Source organism: Hemitrygon akajei, chromosome 12, assembly GCF_048418815.1.
Source record: "Hemitrygon akajei chromosome 12, sHemAka1.3, whole genome shotgun sequence".
Taxonomy (NCBI): domain Eukaryota; kingdom Metazoa; phylum Chordata; class Chondrichthyes; order Myliobatiformes; family Dasyatidae; genus Hemitrygon; species Hemitrygon akajei.
In genome coordinates, this window is record NC_133135.1 from 14,275,995 (window position 1) to 14,291,509 (window position 15,515).

Sequence of the window (15,515 nt, forward strand, 5' to 3'; positions counted from 1 at the left end):
AAGAAAGTGACAAGTGAAATACAATTTTGGAAAATGCATGGTCATGCACTTTGGTAGTAGAAATAAATGTGTGGACTATTTTTTAAATGGGAAGAAAATCCAAAAAAGCTGAGAAGCAAAGGGACTTGGGAGTCCTTGTGTAGGACACCCTAAAGGTTAACTTGCATGTTGAGTCGGTGGTGAAGAAGGCAAATGCAATGTTAGCATTATTTCAAAAGGTCAAGGATACAAGACCAGGGAAGTGATACTGAGGCTTTATAAGGCACTGGTGAAGTCTCATCATGAGTATTGTGAACAGCTTTGGGCTCCTTATCCAAGAAAAGATGTGCTGGCATTGGAAAGGGTTCAGAGGAGGTGCACAAGGATGGTTCTGGGAATGAAAGGGTTATCATATGAGGAATGTCTGATGGCTCTGGGGCTGTACTTATTGGAATATATTGGAAGGATGACGGGGGAACTCATTGAAACCTTTCGAATGTTTAAAGCCCTGGACAGAGTAGATGTGGAAAGGATGTTTCCTGGGGGGGGGGGGGGGGAGTAGGTCTTGGACAAGAGATGTGGAGAAATTTCTTCAGCCAGAGGCTGGTGAATTTGTGGTATTTGTTACCACAGGCAGCTGTAGAAGCCAGATCACTGGGTGTATTTAAGGCAGACATCGATATGTTCTTGAACGACCACAACGTTAGAGGTTATGGGGAGAAGGCTAGCGAGTGGGGCTGAGGAGGAGGAAAAAAGGATCACCCATGATTGAATGGCAGAGCAGACTTGATGGGCCAAATGGCCTACTTTGCTCCTATGTCTTATGGTCTTATGATATACAGTATATAGTTAGGGTGCCCAAGGCTTTTGCATGGTGCCACATAGAACATAGAAATCTATAGCACATTATAGATTTAATGCTATAATGCCCACATTATAGGTGGGCACCCTGTGGCCCACAATGCTGTGCCGACCATATAACCTACTATAGAAATTGCCTAGAATTTCCCTAGCGCATAGCCTTCTATTTTTCTAAGCTCCATGTGCCTATCTAAGAGGCTCTTAAAATACTCCATTGTATCTGCTTTTAACATCTCCCATCACAACAACTCTAGTATTATTACACCATTCCAGAATCTGCCTCCCTATCTGCTCCTCCATATCCTTGTTATTATTGGGGGGGGGGGGGTCTATAAAAAAACATCCAGTAGAGTTATTGCCCCTTTCCTGTTTCTGACTTCGACCCACACTGACTCAGCAGACAATCCCTCCATGACTTCCTCCTTTTCTGCAGCCATGACACTATCCCAAATTAGCAATGCCACGCCCATGACTCTTTTGCCTCCCTCCTTGTTCTTTTTGAAACATCTAAAGCCCGGCACACTCAGCAGCCACTCCTGCTCCTGAGACATCCAAATTTCTGCAATGGCCACAAAGTCACATTTCCATGTATTGACCCATGGTTTAAGTTCATCCGCCTTGTTTATGATACTCATTTTATGTATTGCACTGTACTGCTGCCACACAAAAAAACAAATTTCACAACATCCTGTCCCTGGCACTTCTCTCTGCCACCAGTCCCACACTTCTCCCATGGCGCTCCACTCTTGCCATTTCCAATAGCCTTTTCTGCCGCCACATTGAAAAACTTGCTCTTCACTCCACATTGACGAATACAGTACTGTGCAAAAGTCTTCAGAATCAGAATTATTATCACCGGCATGTGACATGAAATTTGTTAACTTAGCAGCAGCAGTTCAATGTAATACATAATCTAGCAGAGAAAAATAATAATAAACAAGTAAATCAATTACAGTATATGTATATTGAATAGATAAAAAACATGCAAAAACAGAAATACTGTATATTAAAAAAATTGAGGCAGTGTCCAAAGATTCAATGTCTATTTAGGAATCAGATGGCAGAGGGGAAGAAGCTGTTCCTGAATTGCTGAGTGTGTGCCTTCAGGCTTCTGTACCTCCTACCTGATGGTAACAGTGAGAAAAGGGCATGCCCTGGGTGCTGGAGGTCCTTAATAATGGACGTTGCCTTTCTGAAACACTGCTCCCTGAAGTGATGCAGCCTGTCAGAAAGCTCTTCATTGTACCACTATACAAGTTTTTGAATGTATTTGACATGCCAAATGTCTTCAAAATCCTAATGAAGTATAGCTGCTGTCTTGCCTTCTTTATAACTACATCGGTATGTGGGGACCATGTTAGATCCTCAGAGATCTTGACACCCAGGAACTTGAAGCTGCTCACTCTCTCCACTTCTGATCCCTCTATGAGGATTGGTGTGTGTTCCTTCGTCTTACCCTTCCTCAGCTCACAATCAGCTCTTTCATCTTACTGACATTGAGTGCTGTGGCACCACTCCACTAGTTGGCATATGTTACTCCTGTACGCTCTCTTGTCACCAACAATGGTTGTATTATCAGCAAATTAATAGATGAGCTATGCCTAGCCACACCCTAGTCAAAATCCTGTATTACACAAAGGCTGTTCCGAGCCTTTGTGGCTCATAAGGCTGGTGCTTATGCCGGTTTCTGCAACTGAGAGTACAAGACTCCCGGATAGGACGCCAGTCTATCGCAAGGTTGACCCCCAGCATTTTTCAGCTGGGTAGACTAGAGCATTGTGTAGTTAAGTGCCTCGCTCAAGGACACACCCTGCCTCAGCTGGGCTCAAACTCACGACCTTCAGGTTGTTAGTCAAACTCCCTAGCCACTTGGCCACGTGCCACACTAGCTATATATTAGAGTGCCTAAGACCTCTGCTCAGTATTATAATTCAGTAATGGGAACAAGTCCCCATTATATTATCTCCGGTGTTTTCCAAATGGGCACTCTGGCTCATTTATGGATCTTAGAGAAAATAAACAAAAGCACAATAAATCTGAGTACAATTAGCTGGAAAATCAGAAAAGTCACTGCAACTTTGTGTAAAAGATCATGCTTAAATTCCTCTTAAATCTTTCCCCTCTCACCTTAATCTATGTCTTCTCGTTCTTGATTCCTCAACTCTGGGAAAAGGCTGCGTGCATTCTATCTATGCTATCTATTTAAGAATAAGGGGTAGGCCATTTAGAACAGAGATACGGAAAAACTTTTTCACCCAGAGAGTGGTGGATATGTGGAATGCTCTGTCCCAGAAGGCAGTGGAAGCCAAGTCTCTGGATGCATTCAAGAGAGAGTTAGATAGAGCTCTTATAGATAGCGGGGTCAAGGGATATGGGGAGAGGGCAGGAACGGGGTACTGATTGTGTATGATCAGCCATGATCACAGTGAATGGCGGTGCTGGCTAGAAGGGCCGAATGGCCTACTCCTGCACCTGTCTATTGTCTATTGTCCTCATGATTTTAAACACTCTCAGTCTCCTGTGCTCCTAGAATACAAAGTCCTAGTCTGTCCAACCTCTCCCTATAGCTGAGTCCCTTGACTCCTGGTAGCCACCTTGTAAATCTTTTCTGCACTCTTTCCAGTTTGATAACTTCTTTCCAGTAGCAAGGAGACCAAAACTGAACACAATTCTTCAAGAGCATCCACACCAGCATCTTCTACAACCATCCAATGTTCATGATCAATGGTCTGCCTAATGAAAGCCCACTTGGTGATGTATATGTGGAATCAGCTGCCAGAGACCATAAGACAAAAGGGCAGAAATAGACCAATCGGCCCATTGAGTCTGCTGTGCAAACTCGAGGAAGTGATTGAAGGAGATACAATAACAACCGGTACATGGATTAGGAAGGATCATGGTCCAAACGCTGGTAAGTGGGACTGTCTTGGATGGGCATTGTGGTTGACATGGACCTGCTTGGCTAAGGTGCCTGTTTCTATGCTGTATCACTCTATGATCACCTATGTCTAAACAGAACTGAGACTGACAACAGTTCATTATTTTTAAGCATACCTTACATTATGTCTACTCACCCAGAAAGTGAAATGACTTCAGTTTCTAATTGGGCTTTGTCCTCTGCAACTGCACTGTACTGTCTGTTCCAGCTATCAAGGGTCCTTTGTGCTTCTAATAATTTCATTTCCTAAGAAACGATTCACACCAATGTCAGAACAAAGGGTTGTTTTGAGACCAAGGAGTTATGACCCCACTCTGTACTGATCCTGTAGAGTCATACAGCATGCAAACAGGCCCTTCAGGCCAACTCATTCATACTGACTGTGTTACGAGTGAGCCAGTACTAATTCCCAGCATTTGGCCCATAGCCCTCTGATTATTTCCTATCCATGTACTCACCTAGGTGGTTTTTAAATGTTGCCAATGTGTCTGTCTCAAACACTATTTCCAGTAAGTCATTTAAAAAAAATACCACCCATTTGCATGAAGAAGCTGCCCCAGAGTCCATTTTGAATTTATTACCTCTGATCCTAAACCTCTGTCTACTTGTTTTTAGCATCACCTTCCTGGGAGCAGCACTATATATTTTTACATTGTTTATACCCCTCATGACCTTGGATATCTCTGTCAGGTCACCTCTTCATTCCAGGATTAAAAGTCCTAGTCTTTACAACCTCTCCTAATAACTCACTCATGTCATGCCTTATGCCTCAAACACTCACACCAAATCATTGATATAAGTTACAAAGGTCGCAGCGCTGAACCTGTGGCACACACAAACCTCCATTCTGTACCTCTTGATGTACCACAGAGTCAGGGTGGTGGGGAGGAATGTCTCGATTAAGGAGACATAAGGCAGTCCTTCCCTATGCTGGCCTGCAGGTCACCATTGGGCAAGGTGTAGCACCTGCTTAGCACCCCCCTCCCCGATCAGGGTCACGTGAGGCCATGGGAGCAGATGGTGGATGGCATATGAGTGGCTGGTGCCTATCGCAAGCCCTGGTTATGTGACCACTGACACCAGGCAGACAATGCCTGAAGTGTATTGATAATGGCTGGGGTCACCCGTCTTCTAAAGGCACTGCCCAGAAGAAGGCAACGGCAAACCACTTCTATAAAAAGAGTTTGCCGAGAACAATCACAGTCACGGAAAGACCATGATCATCCATGTCAAAGGACATGGTACATAAAAAACGAAAACCACAGGGCCAATCTTCAATCCAGTCTTCCTGGGTAACAGTGTGGAACTCCAGCCATGCAAAGTTCCTCAAGCTGGGAGAGTGGGTAATTGTAGTGATTGGGAGCCCAGCTTACAAATTGAGTACTTCCCTGTTAATTTTACTTTCCCGATGCACATTCAACAACACTGGAAGATGACAAACAAATTAACAAGATTAGAGCTCTTTTTTTAAAATCAGTATGTTTTAGACATGCAGGGATAAATCACTGACCCACTGTTAGAATAGAAATGTGTTCATCTTTATGTTGAAATGGAAGAAACCGGAGAAAAGTGCTTTTACAGAAACGTTAAATTCATAAGATACCTTGTCTTTCATTTGAGAATTAAGGTTTCCCATGGCAGCTTCAAATCTCTCTGCTCTTCTTTTTTGAGTTTGTGCTGCCTTCTTTAAGACAGTTTTGTCCTCTTTAGTTTTATTTTTCACTGTCGATATCAGTGCCCTCAGGTGCTCAATCTGTAATCTCTTGTACGTTATTGTCCTCTCAAACCTCTGAAATGTCAAAGATATGTTGACAATTCACCCAATATCTACAAACCACCCTCTGGAGTATGCAAGTGAAAATTGTAATAAGGAAGTATTCACAAAAGTGGAAATTAAAAATATGCATAACAGGTTACATAATAAAGATAACTACTAGATTTTCAAAGGAAGCTTTGGGAATACCAAGACTTCCAAGTCATGATGATCTGCAAGGCTATGTATTCATAATGTTGTCTCCTCTGCATTGGAGAAACCAAATACAGTTAGGGTGACTGCTCTGTGGCCTCTCTGAGCTCCTGGTGTCTGCCACTTTAATTCAACATCCCACACACACTCCAAACTATTGGGTCTGCAGCCTCCTGTAGCATTTCAGTGAGCACCAATGACACCTCATCTTCTACAAGAATCTGAATTGGGTGTATCACTGACTCATATATCAAGAAATTTGCTGTTGCAATGGGGGACTATAATGCAAAGCCATAGAAATTACTATAAATTACAAAATAAACAGTGCAAAAGAAAAGCTATAGTGTTCAAGGGTTCAGGGACTATTCAGAAATCTGATGGCAAAAGGGAAGGATCTGTTCCTAAATCTTTGAGTGTGGGTCTTCAGACTTCTGTACCTCTCTCTGATTGTAGGAATGAGAAGAGGCCTTGTCTCAGAGGTGACAGTCCCTAATGATGGAAGCTAATGAAGGAGAGAGGGATGGAGGGAGGGATGGAGGGAGACAGAGAGAGAGAGAGAGAGGGAGAGAGGGAGAGAGAGAGAGGGAGAGAGAGGGAGAGAGAGGGGGAAGAGAGGGGGAAGAGAGGGAGGTGGGGGGGGGGAGAGAGAGAGAGAGAGAGAGATCTTTACACTCCAACTGCTTCCATTCACTCACAGACCAAATACCCTTGTGTATAGCTTGTCCCCCCGGTAAATCCGGTATGTCCTTAATCAAAGACATTTACTCCCACCAGTCCCATTGATCTTGAAGCTTAACAAGTTTATATTACCTTTTTCCCAGTTCTGATGGTCTTCAATCTGAAACATACCTCTGCTTCTTGATCCACAGATACATCCTGACCTGCTGAGTATTTCCACCATTTTTTAAATTTCTATTTTATCCCAGGCTACACAAGTAACAGGCAAGTTAATTTTACCCACAAACTCTATTAGTTTTGCTAATATCTGATAATGATATACTCTGCAGTATTTGCATGGGCTTTCAGGATTATAAAGTGGTAAGGTAGTGAAGGAGTTAATGGTTCACAGCATCATAAACCCAGGTTCAATTCTGCAATGAGTTTGAATGTTTTTCCTGAGACTCTGAGTGCTCCGGTTTCCTTCTGCATTCTAAAGACGTATGGATTAGTAGGTTAATTGGTTACACGGTGTAATTGGGCTCACTGGGCCAGAAGGGCTTTTTACTACACTGTGTCTCTAATTTAATACATCTATATGTTACTTTTCACAGAAACCATCTAGCCTAGCCTGCCTGTTACCTATTGCAGCTGGTATAGGCTCACTAAGTAACACAGGCCGCATATAGATTTCAGTGAGTTTTGCTCCTCTCCTGCAATTTATTACAGTATGATTAGATTAACATCTTTATTGTCCAAGTAATGAATCACTGCCCTTTGAAATGCTGCAATTCAACTTCCAATGTGTTTTCAAACCTGTTTCTCTCTGCCAGCAGGAGCCTGTATGCCAGATTACTTTATTCTGTCTGCTTCACTGCTCAAAACGAACATTGCCCCTTTCTCTTGGGAATTAACACAGACTCCCATTAGGAGCAGATGCTGTCATTGCAGCAAACCAGCTACTATGCAGTCCAGTGTTGTCTAATCACCTGCCCTTGTTACCGAGACAGATGATATGGGGGTGAAAGTAACCTACGGTCGACCTCCATTCCCTTGCTTTTCTAACATCCACATTAATTAACATTATTCAATTTCAAAATATCAAGTTATTTTAAAAAGACTAACTTGAAAGATCATATACTACGTGTCTTTATTTAGATTTGGTTGCAAGATTCCTATCTTGACTAGTTAGAAAGATAGAAATGCTTCTGTAACCTAATTTGATTCAGCCCTTCTCAAAGGGAGAATGCTAAATATAGATAACAAATCCCATAAAACTGGTATATTAGAACTACAATTCTGAACCAGTTTGCAGCTGTAACATACACTTAAAGTTCAGCCCATGTTTCATCATTTCTGATGAATTGGTATACTAGTCCAAACCACAATGTTGCAATTTCCAGGGTTTCTACCATTCTAGAGTTGAAGATTACTCAAGACTACCAATTCCTAACTTTATTGGAATTTTCATGTCGGCCGAATTTTTACTTGCAGTGACTGCCTTAGTAAGAGTACAGACTACCTGTTCCAATATACTGTAAACTATTGTCTTCCCACCAAAGACTTGTTAAAGATTATCTGAATGACATTGGCCATGCAAACTGTGCAACATTGTGGATGTGATTTTAAAAAAACAAGGAGAGTCATTGCTTAAGTTTATTTGTGTGATATTTTCAATTTATAAAGTCACAGAGCACGACAGCACAGAAGCAGGCTTTTCAGCCCATCTAGTCAATGCCATGCAGAAATTCCCAAGTATCCCAAGGCTTCAAAAATTGTAGCCATTGTTCAACCTTTGTTATTTATTGGTGATCTCCATTCCTCTAGCCATTGTTTCCATGATTTTGTTGACTCTCTTCCCTGCATATTCACATAACCATTCCTCACTTCATCCATTGTATTGAAGCCTGTGTCACGGGCTGTGACACAGAAATTTGAGAACCGGGCCTCCAAAATGGTTGGCAAGGCAACACATATTCAAAGGTAAGGAGTCCACACATACCATTTTGGATTTTTAAAAAAATTGTGACTAAGAATGTCCATGCATAAACTACCCTTTCTGTTCTTTGGAAATGAAGGACCTGGTACCCAATGGACTCCCACTAGAATATAAATTTACAAGAGTAGCCAGATTCAATGTTAACTACTTCAGAAAACCAGATCTACTTGCTGACTCATAGGTATACTTAAAGAAACCAATGCAGCCAGAATTTAAAGTGTTTTTAACGCCTCAATTCTCTCCCATAACCTCCAAAAAAATTATAGCCCCTTACCCTAGCCACTGATTCTGTGACCTTGTTGTCTTCTGCTCACATCCACTCCTCTCTTCCGTAGAGTCATGGAGCAATACAGCAAGGGAACAAGTCCCTCAGCTCATTGAGTCTACAATGACTATCAACTATCCATTTACGCCAGCCCACATTTACTGGTGGTTGTCCATTATCTTTGATAATGACAGGAAACCTGTGTGGGAGAATTTTTAAAGTGGAAATGCTATCACACTCTCTCGACCTCAGAAGTCCAGGTCCAGTGGTACAAACAAGCGTCGCAAACTGGTGCCTTCCTTGGATGACCATGATGTCTTTCATGCCTTGTCAAGTCCTTTGCTCTTCACAGAGCATTGCAGTACCACCTCCCTGGCAATCAGGTTGCACTGTAGATCTCATCCACCCAGTCTGTTGGAGCTGATATCGCATGCCAGGACAGACATGTCCCTATCTCACTGGGGTATGAGGCTGCTGGCTACTGCTTTAGCTCATCTGTTGAAGAGGTGCACCGCCATGCAGCCGTTGTCACATGCAAACAGCTTCTTGGAGCCGCAGGTGAAAACTGAATGTTCAGTGGGGACCAAAGGTGAGTGAGCTGCCCTGGAATGGACACAACAAGCACCTTCACCAGAAGTGCTACCCCTTCCTGGACACTACCCATCCCCCACATTAATTCTAATCCTATTAATATCACTTCCAAAAGTTCAAAGTTTAAAGTAAAATTTATTATCAGAGTACATATGTGTCACCATATACAACCCTGAGATTCTTCTTCTGCAAGCATACTTTACAAATCTACAGAACAGTCCTGCAGCCCGCAGAAAATCGCCGAAGTACACTGGAGCATTTTTGTACCTTATACTAAGAAATCCTGCATTAATACAATTTTTAATTTTACCCACAATCAACTTTCCACACACCAGGGACTACATACAATGACCATTAATCTATCACCCCAGACAGAAAATCTGTGCTATCATAGGAAGCACAAGCAAACTCCACACAGACAACACCCAAGGTAAGGATTGAACTTGGATTTCTGGGGCTGTAAGGCACTGGCTTTACTAACTGAGCTACTTTGTCATCCACAAATCAGAGACCACTTTTTAGCAGAGGAACCTCCCCATCACTAAATTCACTGATGAGTTAACTCAAATTTTTCACACCTTGCTAATCTGAAGGAAATGAAGGCAAAGGTGTATGGCTAGACAGCCTCCTGCAGAAGGTTTGTAGATGGCCTAACAAAATGGGGACAGACTGATTTATAGCACAATAACATTCAGAAGTCAACATCATCAGAGACTAGGTTTATCTCAGTGTCAAGTATGTCCTTTTAGTAAATGATGAGTTATGTCTTACCCTATCAACAACTTGTATAAATGAATCACCTCTGATTTATTGCATTGTGTGATTTATCACCAGTTCCATATAACCATATAACAATTACAGCATGGAAACTGGCCAACTCTGCCCTTCTAGTCCGTGCCGAATGCTTACTCTCACTTAGTCCCACTGACCTGCACTAAGCCCACAACCCTCCATTCCTTTTCTGTCCATATACCTATCCATTATTATTAAATGACAATATTGAACCTGTCTCTACCACTTCTACTGGAAGCTCGATCTACACAGCTACCACTCTCTGAGTAAAGAAGTTCCCCCTCATGTTACCCCTAAACTTTTGCCCCCAATTCTCAACTCATGTCCTCTTGTTTGAATCTCCCCTACTCTCAATGGAAGAAGCCTATCCACGTCAACTCTATCTATCCCCCTCATAATTTTAAATACCTCTATCAAGTCCCCCCTCAACCTTCTATGCTCCAAAGAATAAAGACCTAACTTGTTCAACCTTTCTCTGTAACTTAGGTGCTGAAGCCCAGGTAACATTCTAGTAAATCTTCTCTGTACTCTCTCTATTTTGTTGATATCTTTCTTATAATTCAGTGACCAGAACTGTACACCATACTCCAAATTTGGCCTTACCAATGCCTTGTACAATTTTAACATTACATCCCAACTCCTATACTCAATGCTCTGATTTATAAAGGCCAGCATACCAAAAGCTTTCTTCACCACCCTATCCACATGAGATTCCACCTTCAGGGAACTATGCACCATTATTCCTAGATCACTCTGTTCTACTGCATTCTTCAATGCCCTACCATTTACCATTTAAGTCCTATTTTGATTATTCCTACCAAAATGTAGCACCTCACATTTATCAGCATTAAACTCCATCTGCCATCTTTCAGCCTACTCTTCTAACTGGCCTAAAGCTCTCTGCAAGCTTTGAAAACCTACTTCATTATCCACAACACCACCTATCTTAGTATTATCTGCATACTTACTAATCCGATTTACCACCCCATCATCCAGATCATTAATGTATATGACAAACAACATTGGACCCAGTACAGATCCTTGAAGCACACCACTAGTCACCGGCCTCCAACCTGACAAACAGTTATCCACCACTACTCTCTGGCATCTCCCATCCAACCACCGTTGAATCCATTTTACTACTTCAATATTAATACCTAACTATTGAACCTTCCTAACTAACCTTCCATGTGGAACCTTGTCAAAGGCCTTACTGAAGTCCATATAGACAACACACACTGCTTTACCCTCGTCAACTTTCCTAGTAACCTCTTCAAAAAATTCAATTTGTCAAACATGACCTTCCACGCACAAATCCATGTTGACTGTTCCTAATCAGACTCTGTCTATCCAAATAATAATTATATACCATCTCTAAGAATACTTTCCATTAATTTACCCACCACTTTTGTCAAACTTACAGGCCTATAATTTCTAGATTTACTCTTAGAACCCCTTTTAAACAATGGAACAACATGAGCAATAAGCCAATCCTCTAGCACCATCCCCATTTGTAATGACATTTGAAATATTTCTGTCAGAGCCCCTGCTATTTCTACACTAACTTCCCTCATGGTCCTAGGGAATATCCTGTCAGGACCCGGAGACTTATCAACTTTTGTATTCTTTAAAAGTGCCAGTACTTCCTCTTCTTTAATCATCATAGTTTCCATAACTTTCTACTTGTTTCCCTTACCTTACACAATTCAATATCCTTCTCCTTAGTGAATACTGAAGAAAAGAAATTGTTCAAAATCTCCCCCATCTCTTTTGGCTCCACACATAGCTGTCCACTCTGCTTCTCTAAGGGACCAATTTTATCCCTCATTATCCTTTTGCTATTAATATAACTGTAGAAACCCTTTGGATTTATTTTCAAACAACACACACAAAAAGCTGGGCTCAGCCCGAAACGTCGACAGTGCTTCTCCTTATAGATGCTGCCTGGCCTGCTGTGTTCCACCAGCATTTTGTGTGTGTTGTTTGAATTTCCAGCATCTGCAGATTTCCTCGTGTTTGCTCTTGGGATTTATTTTCACCTTACTTGCCAAAGCAAACTCGTATCTTCTTTTAGCTTTTCCAATTTCTTTCCTAAGATTCTTTTTACATTCTTTATATTCCTCAAGCACCTCATTTACTCCATGCTGCCTATATTTATTGTAGATATCACTCTTTTTTCGAACCAAGTTTCCAATATCCCTTGAAAACCATGGCTCTCTCAAACTTTTAACATTTCCTTTAAATCTAACAGGAACATAAATATTCTGTACCCTCAAAATTTAAATGACCTCCATTTCTCTATTACATACTTCCCATAAAACAAATTGTCCCCAATCTACTCGTTCTAAATCCTTTCGCATCTCCTCAAAGTTAGCCTTTCTCCAATCAAAAATCTCAACCCTGAGTCCAGTCCTATCCTTCTCCATAATTATATTGAAACTAATGGCATTGTGATCACTGGACCCGAAGTGCTCCCCAACACATACCTCTGTCACCTGACCTATCTCATTCCCTAAGAGGAGATCCAACACTGCCCCCTTCTCTAGTTGGTACCTCTATGTATTGCTGCAAAAAAGTATCCTGTACACATTTTACAACTCCAAACCATCCAGCCCTTTTACAGTATGGGCTTCCCTGTCTATGTGTGGAAAATTAAAATCTCCCACAATCACAACCCTGTGCTTATTACAAATATCTGCTAGCTCCTTACAAATTTGCTCATCCAATTCTCGCTCCCCATTAGGTGGTCTACAATACACCCCTAGAAGTGTTACTACACCTTTCCCATTCCTCAATTCCACCCAAATAGCCTCCCTAGACGAGCCCTCTAATCTATCCTGCCAGAGCACCGCTGTAATATTTTCTCTGACAAGCAATGCAACACCTCCCCCTCTTGTCCCTCCGATTCTATCACACCTGAAGCAATGAAATCCAGGAATATTTAGTTGCCAATCACACCCCTCCTGCAACCATGTTTCACTGATAGCTACAACATAATATTTCCTGGTATCAATCCATGCTATAAGCTCATCTACCTTTCTTACAATGCTCCTAGCATTAAAATAAATGCATTTAAGAAATTCTCCACCTCTTCCTCTTTGTTTATCTCTAACGGTGCAAACAACTTTACTATCTTCTTTTTCTTCCTTCTCCCATACATCTGTTCTTACACTCTGTTTCCCCTCCCCCCCTTGTATCTAGTTTAAATCCACTGGCACCTCTCTAGCAAACCCACCTGCAAGAATATTTGTCCCCCTCCAGTTCAGATGTAAATTGTCCCACCGGAACAGGTCCCACCTTCCTTGGAAAACTGCCCAATTATCTATAAATCTGAAACCTTCCCTCCTGCACCATGTCTTCAGCCACGTGTTGATCTGCGCTATCTTACTATTTCTAAACCCACCTGCACGTGGCACTGGTAGTAATCCTGAGATTGCTATCTCGGAGGTCCTGTCCTTTAACTTGGTGCCTAACTCCCTAAACTCACCTTTCAGGACCTTCTCACTCTTCCCACCCATATCATTGGTCCCTACATGGACCACGATATCTGGCTGCTCACCCTCCCTCTTGAGAATACTGAGAATTCGATCCGAGATATCGCAGTCCCTGGCACCAGGGAAGCAACAGACTATCCGGGATTCTCGATCTCTTCCACAGAACCTCCTATCTGTCCCCCTAACTATCGAATCCCCTAACACTACTGCTCTCCTCTTTTCCCTCCTTCCCTTCTGAGCTGAGGGTCCAGTCTCTGTGCCAGAGATGCAACCACTGTAACTTGTCCCTGGTAGGTCATCCCTACCAACAGTATCCACAACGGTGTACTTATTATTCATGGGAATGGCCACAGGGGTGCTCTGCTCATTCTGTCTAATCCCCTTCCCTCTCCTGACAGTCACCCAGCCACCTGTCTCCTCACTCTTAGGTGTGACTATTGCCCTGTAACTCCTGTTTATTTCTGCCTCTGCCTCCCGAATGATCCGAAGTTCATCCAGCTCCAGCTCCAGTTCCCTAACACGGTTTGTCAGGAGCTGCAGCTGGATGCACCTTTTAAAGGTGTAGTCATCAGGGACAATTGTGCTCGCCCTGACTTCCCACATACTGGAAACTGAGCACTCAACTGCCCTAACTGCTGCCTCCATGACCTACTCCTAAGGTAATTAAATTAATTAAAGGAACTTACCCAGCCTTACCTCACTTGGAGTGAAGCTCGTCCTAAGCCTCTGCTCGCCGAAGCCCCTCGAGCCAAAGCCTTCCTACTCTATCTCCCTCTACTACATTACCCGCTCCATTAATCTGCTCGCTTTTAAAATTCTCCCGCTGCCTCATGGGCTGACTTTCACATGCTTATGCAGTCGTGCCCCGTTCAAACCTCACCTCTGCCTGTTCTCACCGAAGCCTGTTGAGCCAAAGCCGTCCCACTCTGCCTCAGTCCACTCCAACAATGGCTGCTATATACGGTGGTCTTTTTAAAAAATCTTTGGCAAGCTACGTCACATGCCTGTGCAGTCTAGCCTCTTTTCCCCAATCAGTTAAAAAAAAGGCTTCTCTCCGAGATGCCTTTACTTCTTCACTCTCCGCCTCTTGCTTTGATTTAAAAGACCGTTGAAAAATTCCTCTCCTTTTTAAATCTTTGGCAAGCTACGTCACGCACCTGTGCAGTCTAGCCCCTTTTCCCCTATCAGTTAAAAAATGGCTTCTATCCCAGATGCCTTTACTTCTTCTATGGATCAGTTCAGAGTTTATATTAGCAATGCCGAATTCATGTGTAAGATTATTAGATGCAACAATTCTAGCTGTAAGTCAGCCTACTCATTAGCTGGATATGGGGATTTTCCACATACAAACCACAGTACAGTATTGCTGATTAAAATCATTAACAAGTTAGCTTTTTCACAGAAGTGAAACTATAGCCACTGGTTTTCTCAAGATTGGATCACTTTAAAATTGTGCTAAGTCACCGTAAAATAATGAGAGGCGACTATACTGCAATATTTTAAATTTCTGTGGTCCTCTTATAGAATTGCTGTGTTTTACCAGGCAACTTACAAGTATCTGAGCTAACATCCTGTCACTCTCAGCCTCTTTATTTTGAAGTTGTCCCTGTAGATGAGCTTGGGTTGCTCCAATGGATTTTGAAAGCTGCTTTTCAAAGAAAGAATTATCCTGGAAAAGAAGTTACATTTGGTTAAAACAAAGCCCAACAGTGACAATAATTATTCTCTTTTCCTGATTAAAAAGAACTTCTCTGACTGCTTACCTTTTCTTTCTGGTACATCTCTGAAACTTCTTCAGCATTCCTCTCAGCTTCTAAGAATTTACTTTTTAAATGCTGTAAGAACCATTATCAGATTTATTATGTTGTTTTGTGGCAGCAGTACAGAGCAAACACAAAATAATTAATAAAAGTTACTTACATTGAATCTGTGTACTAAGCCCCCTCCTTTACTCTCTGTATACCTGTGTATGA

At 42.1% G+C, this 15,515-nt stretch overlaps 1 protein-coding gene across 1 annotated transcript in view; it reads right to left on the reverse strand.

Moving 5' to 3' along the window:
• Nucleotides 1-15,515, reverse strand: part of LOC140736726 (protein BCAP-like) — a 94,303-nt gene that overhangs the window by 44,163 nt on the left and 34,625 nt on the right. Inside the window, exons 6-9 of the mRNA XM_073062599.1 lie at nucleotides 15,306-15,377; nucleotides 15,095-15,211; nucleotides 5,382-5,567; nucleotides 3,915-4,024 (exon numbers count right to left, since the gene is read on the reverse strand). Coding sequence (XP_072918700.1) covers nucleotides 3,915-4,024; nucleotides 5,382-5,567; nucleotides 15,095-15,211; nucleotides 15,306-15,377 — 485 coding nt within the window. The remainder of the gene's footprint in view (nucleotides 1-3,914; nucleotides 4,025-5,381; nucleotides 5,568-15,094; nucleotides 15,212-15,305; nucleotides 15,378-15,515) is intronic.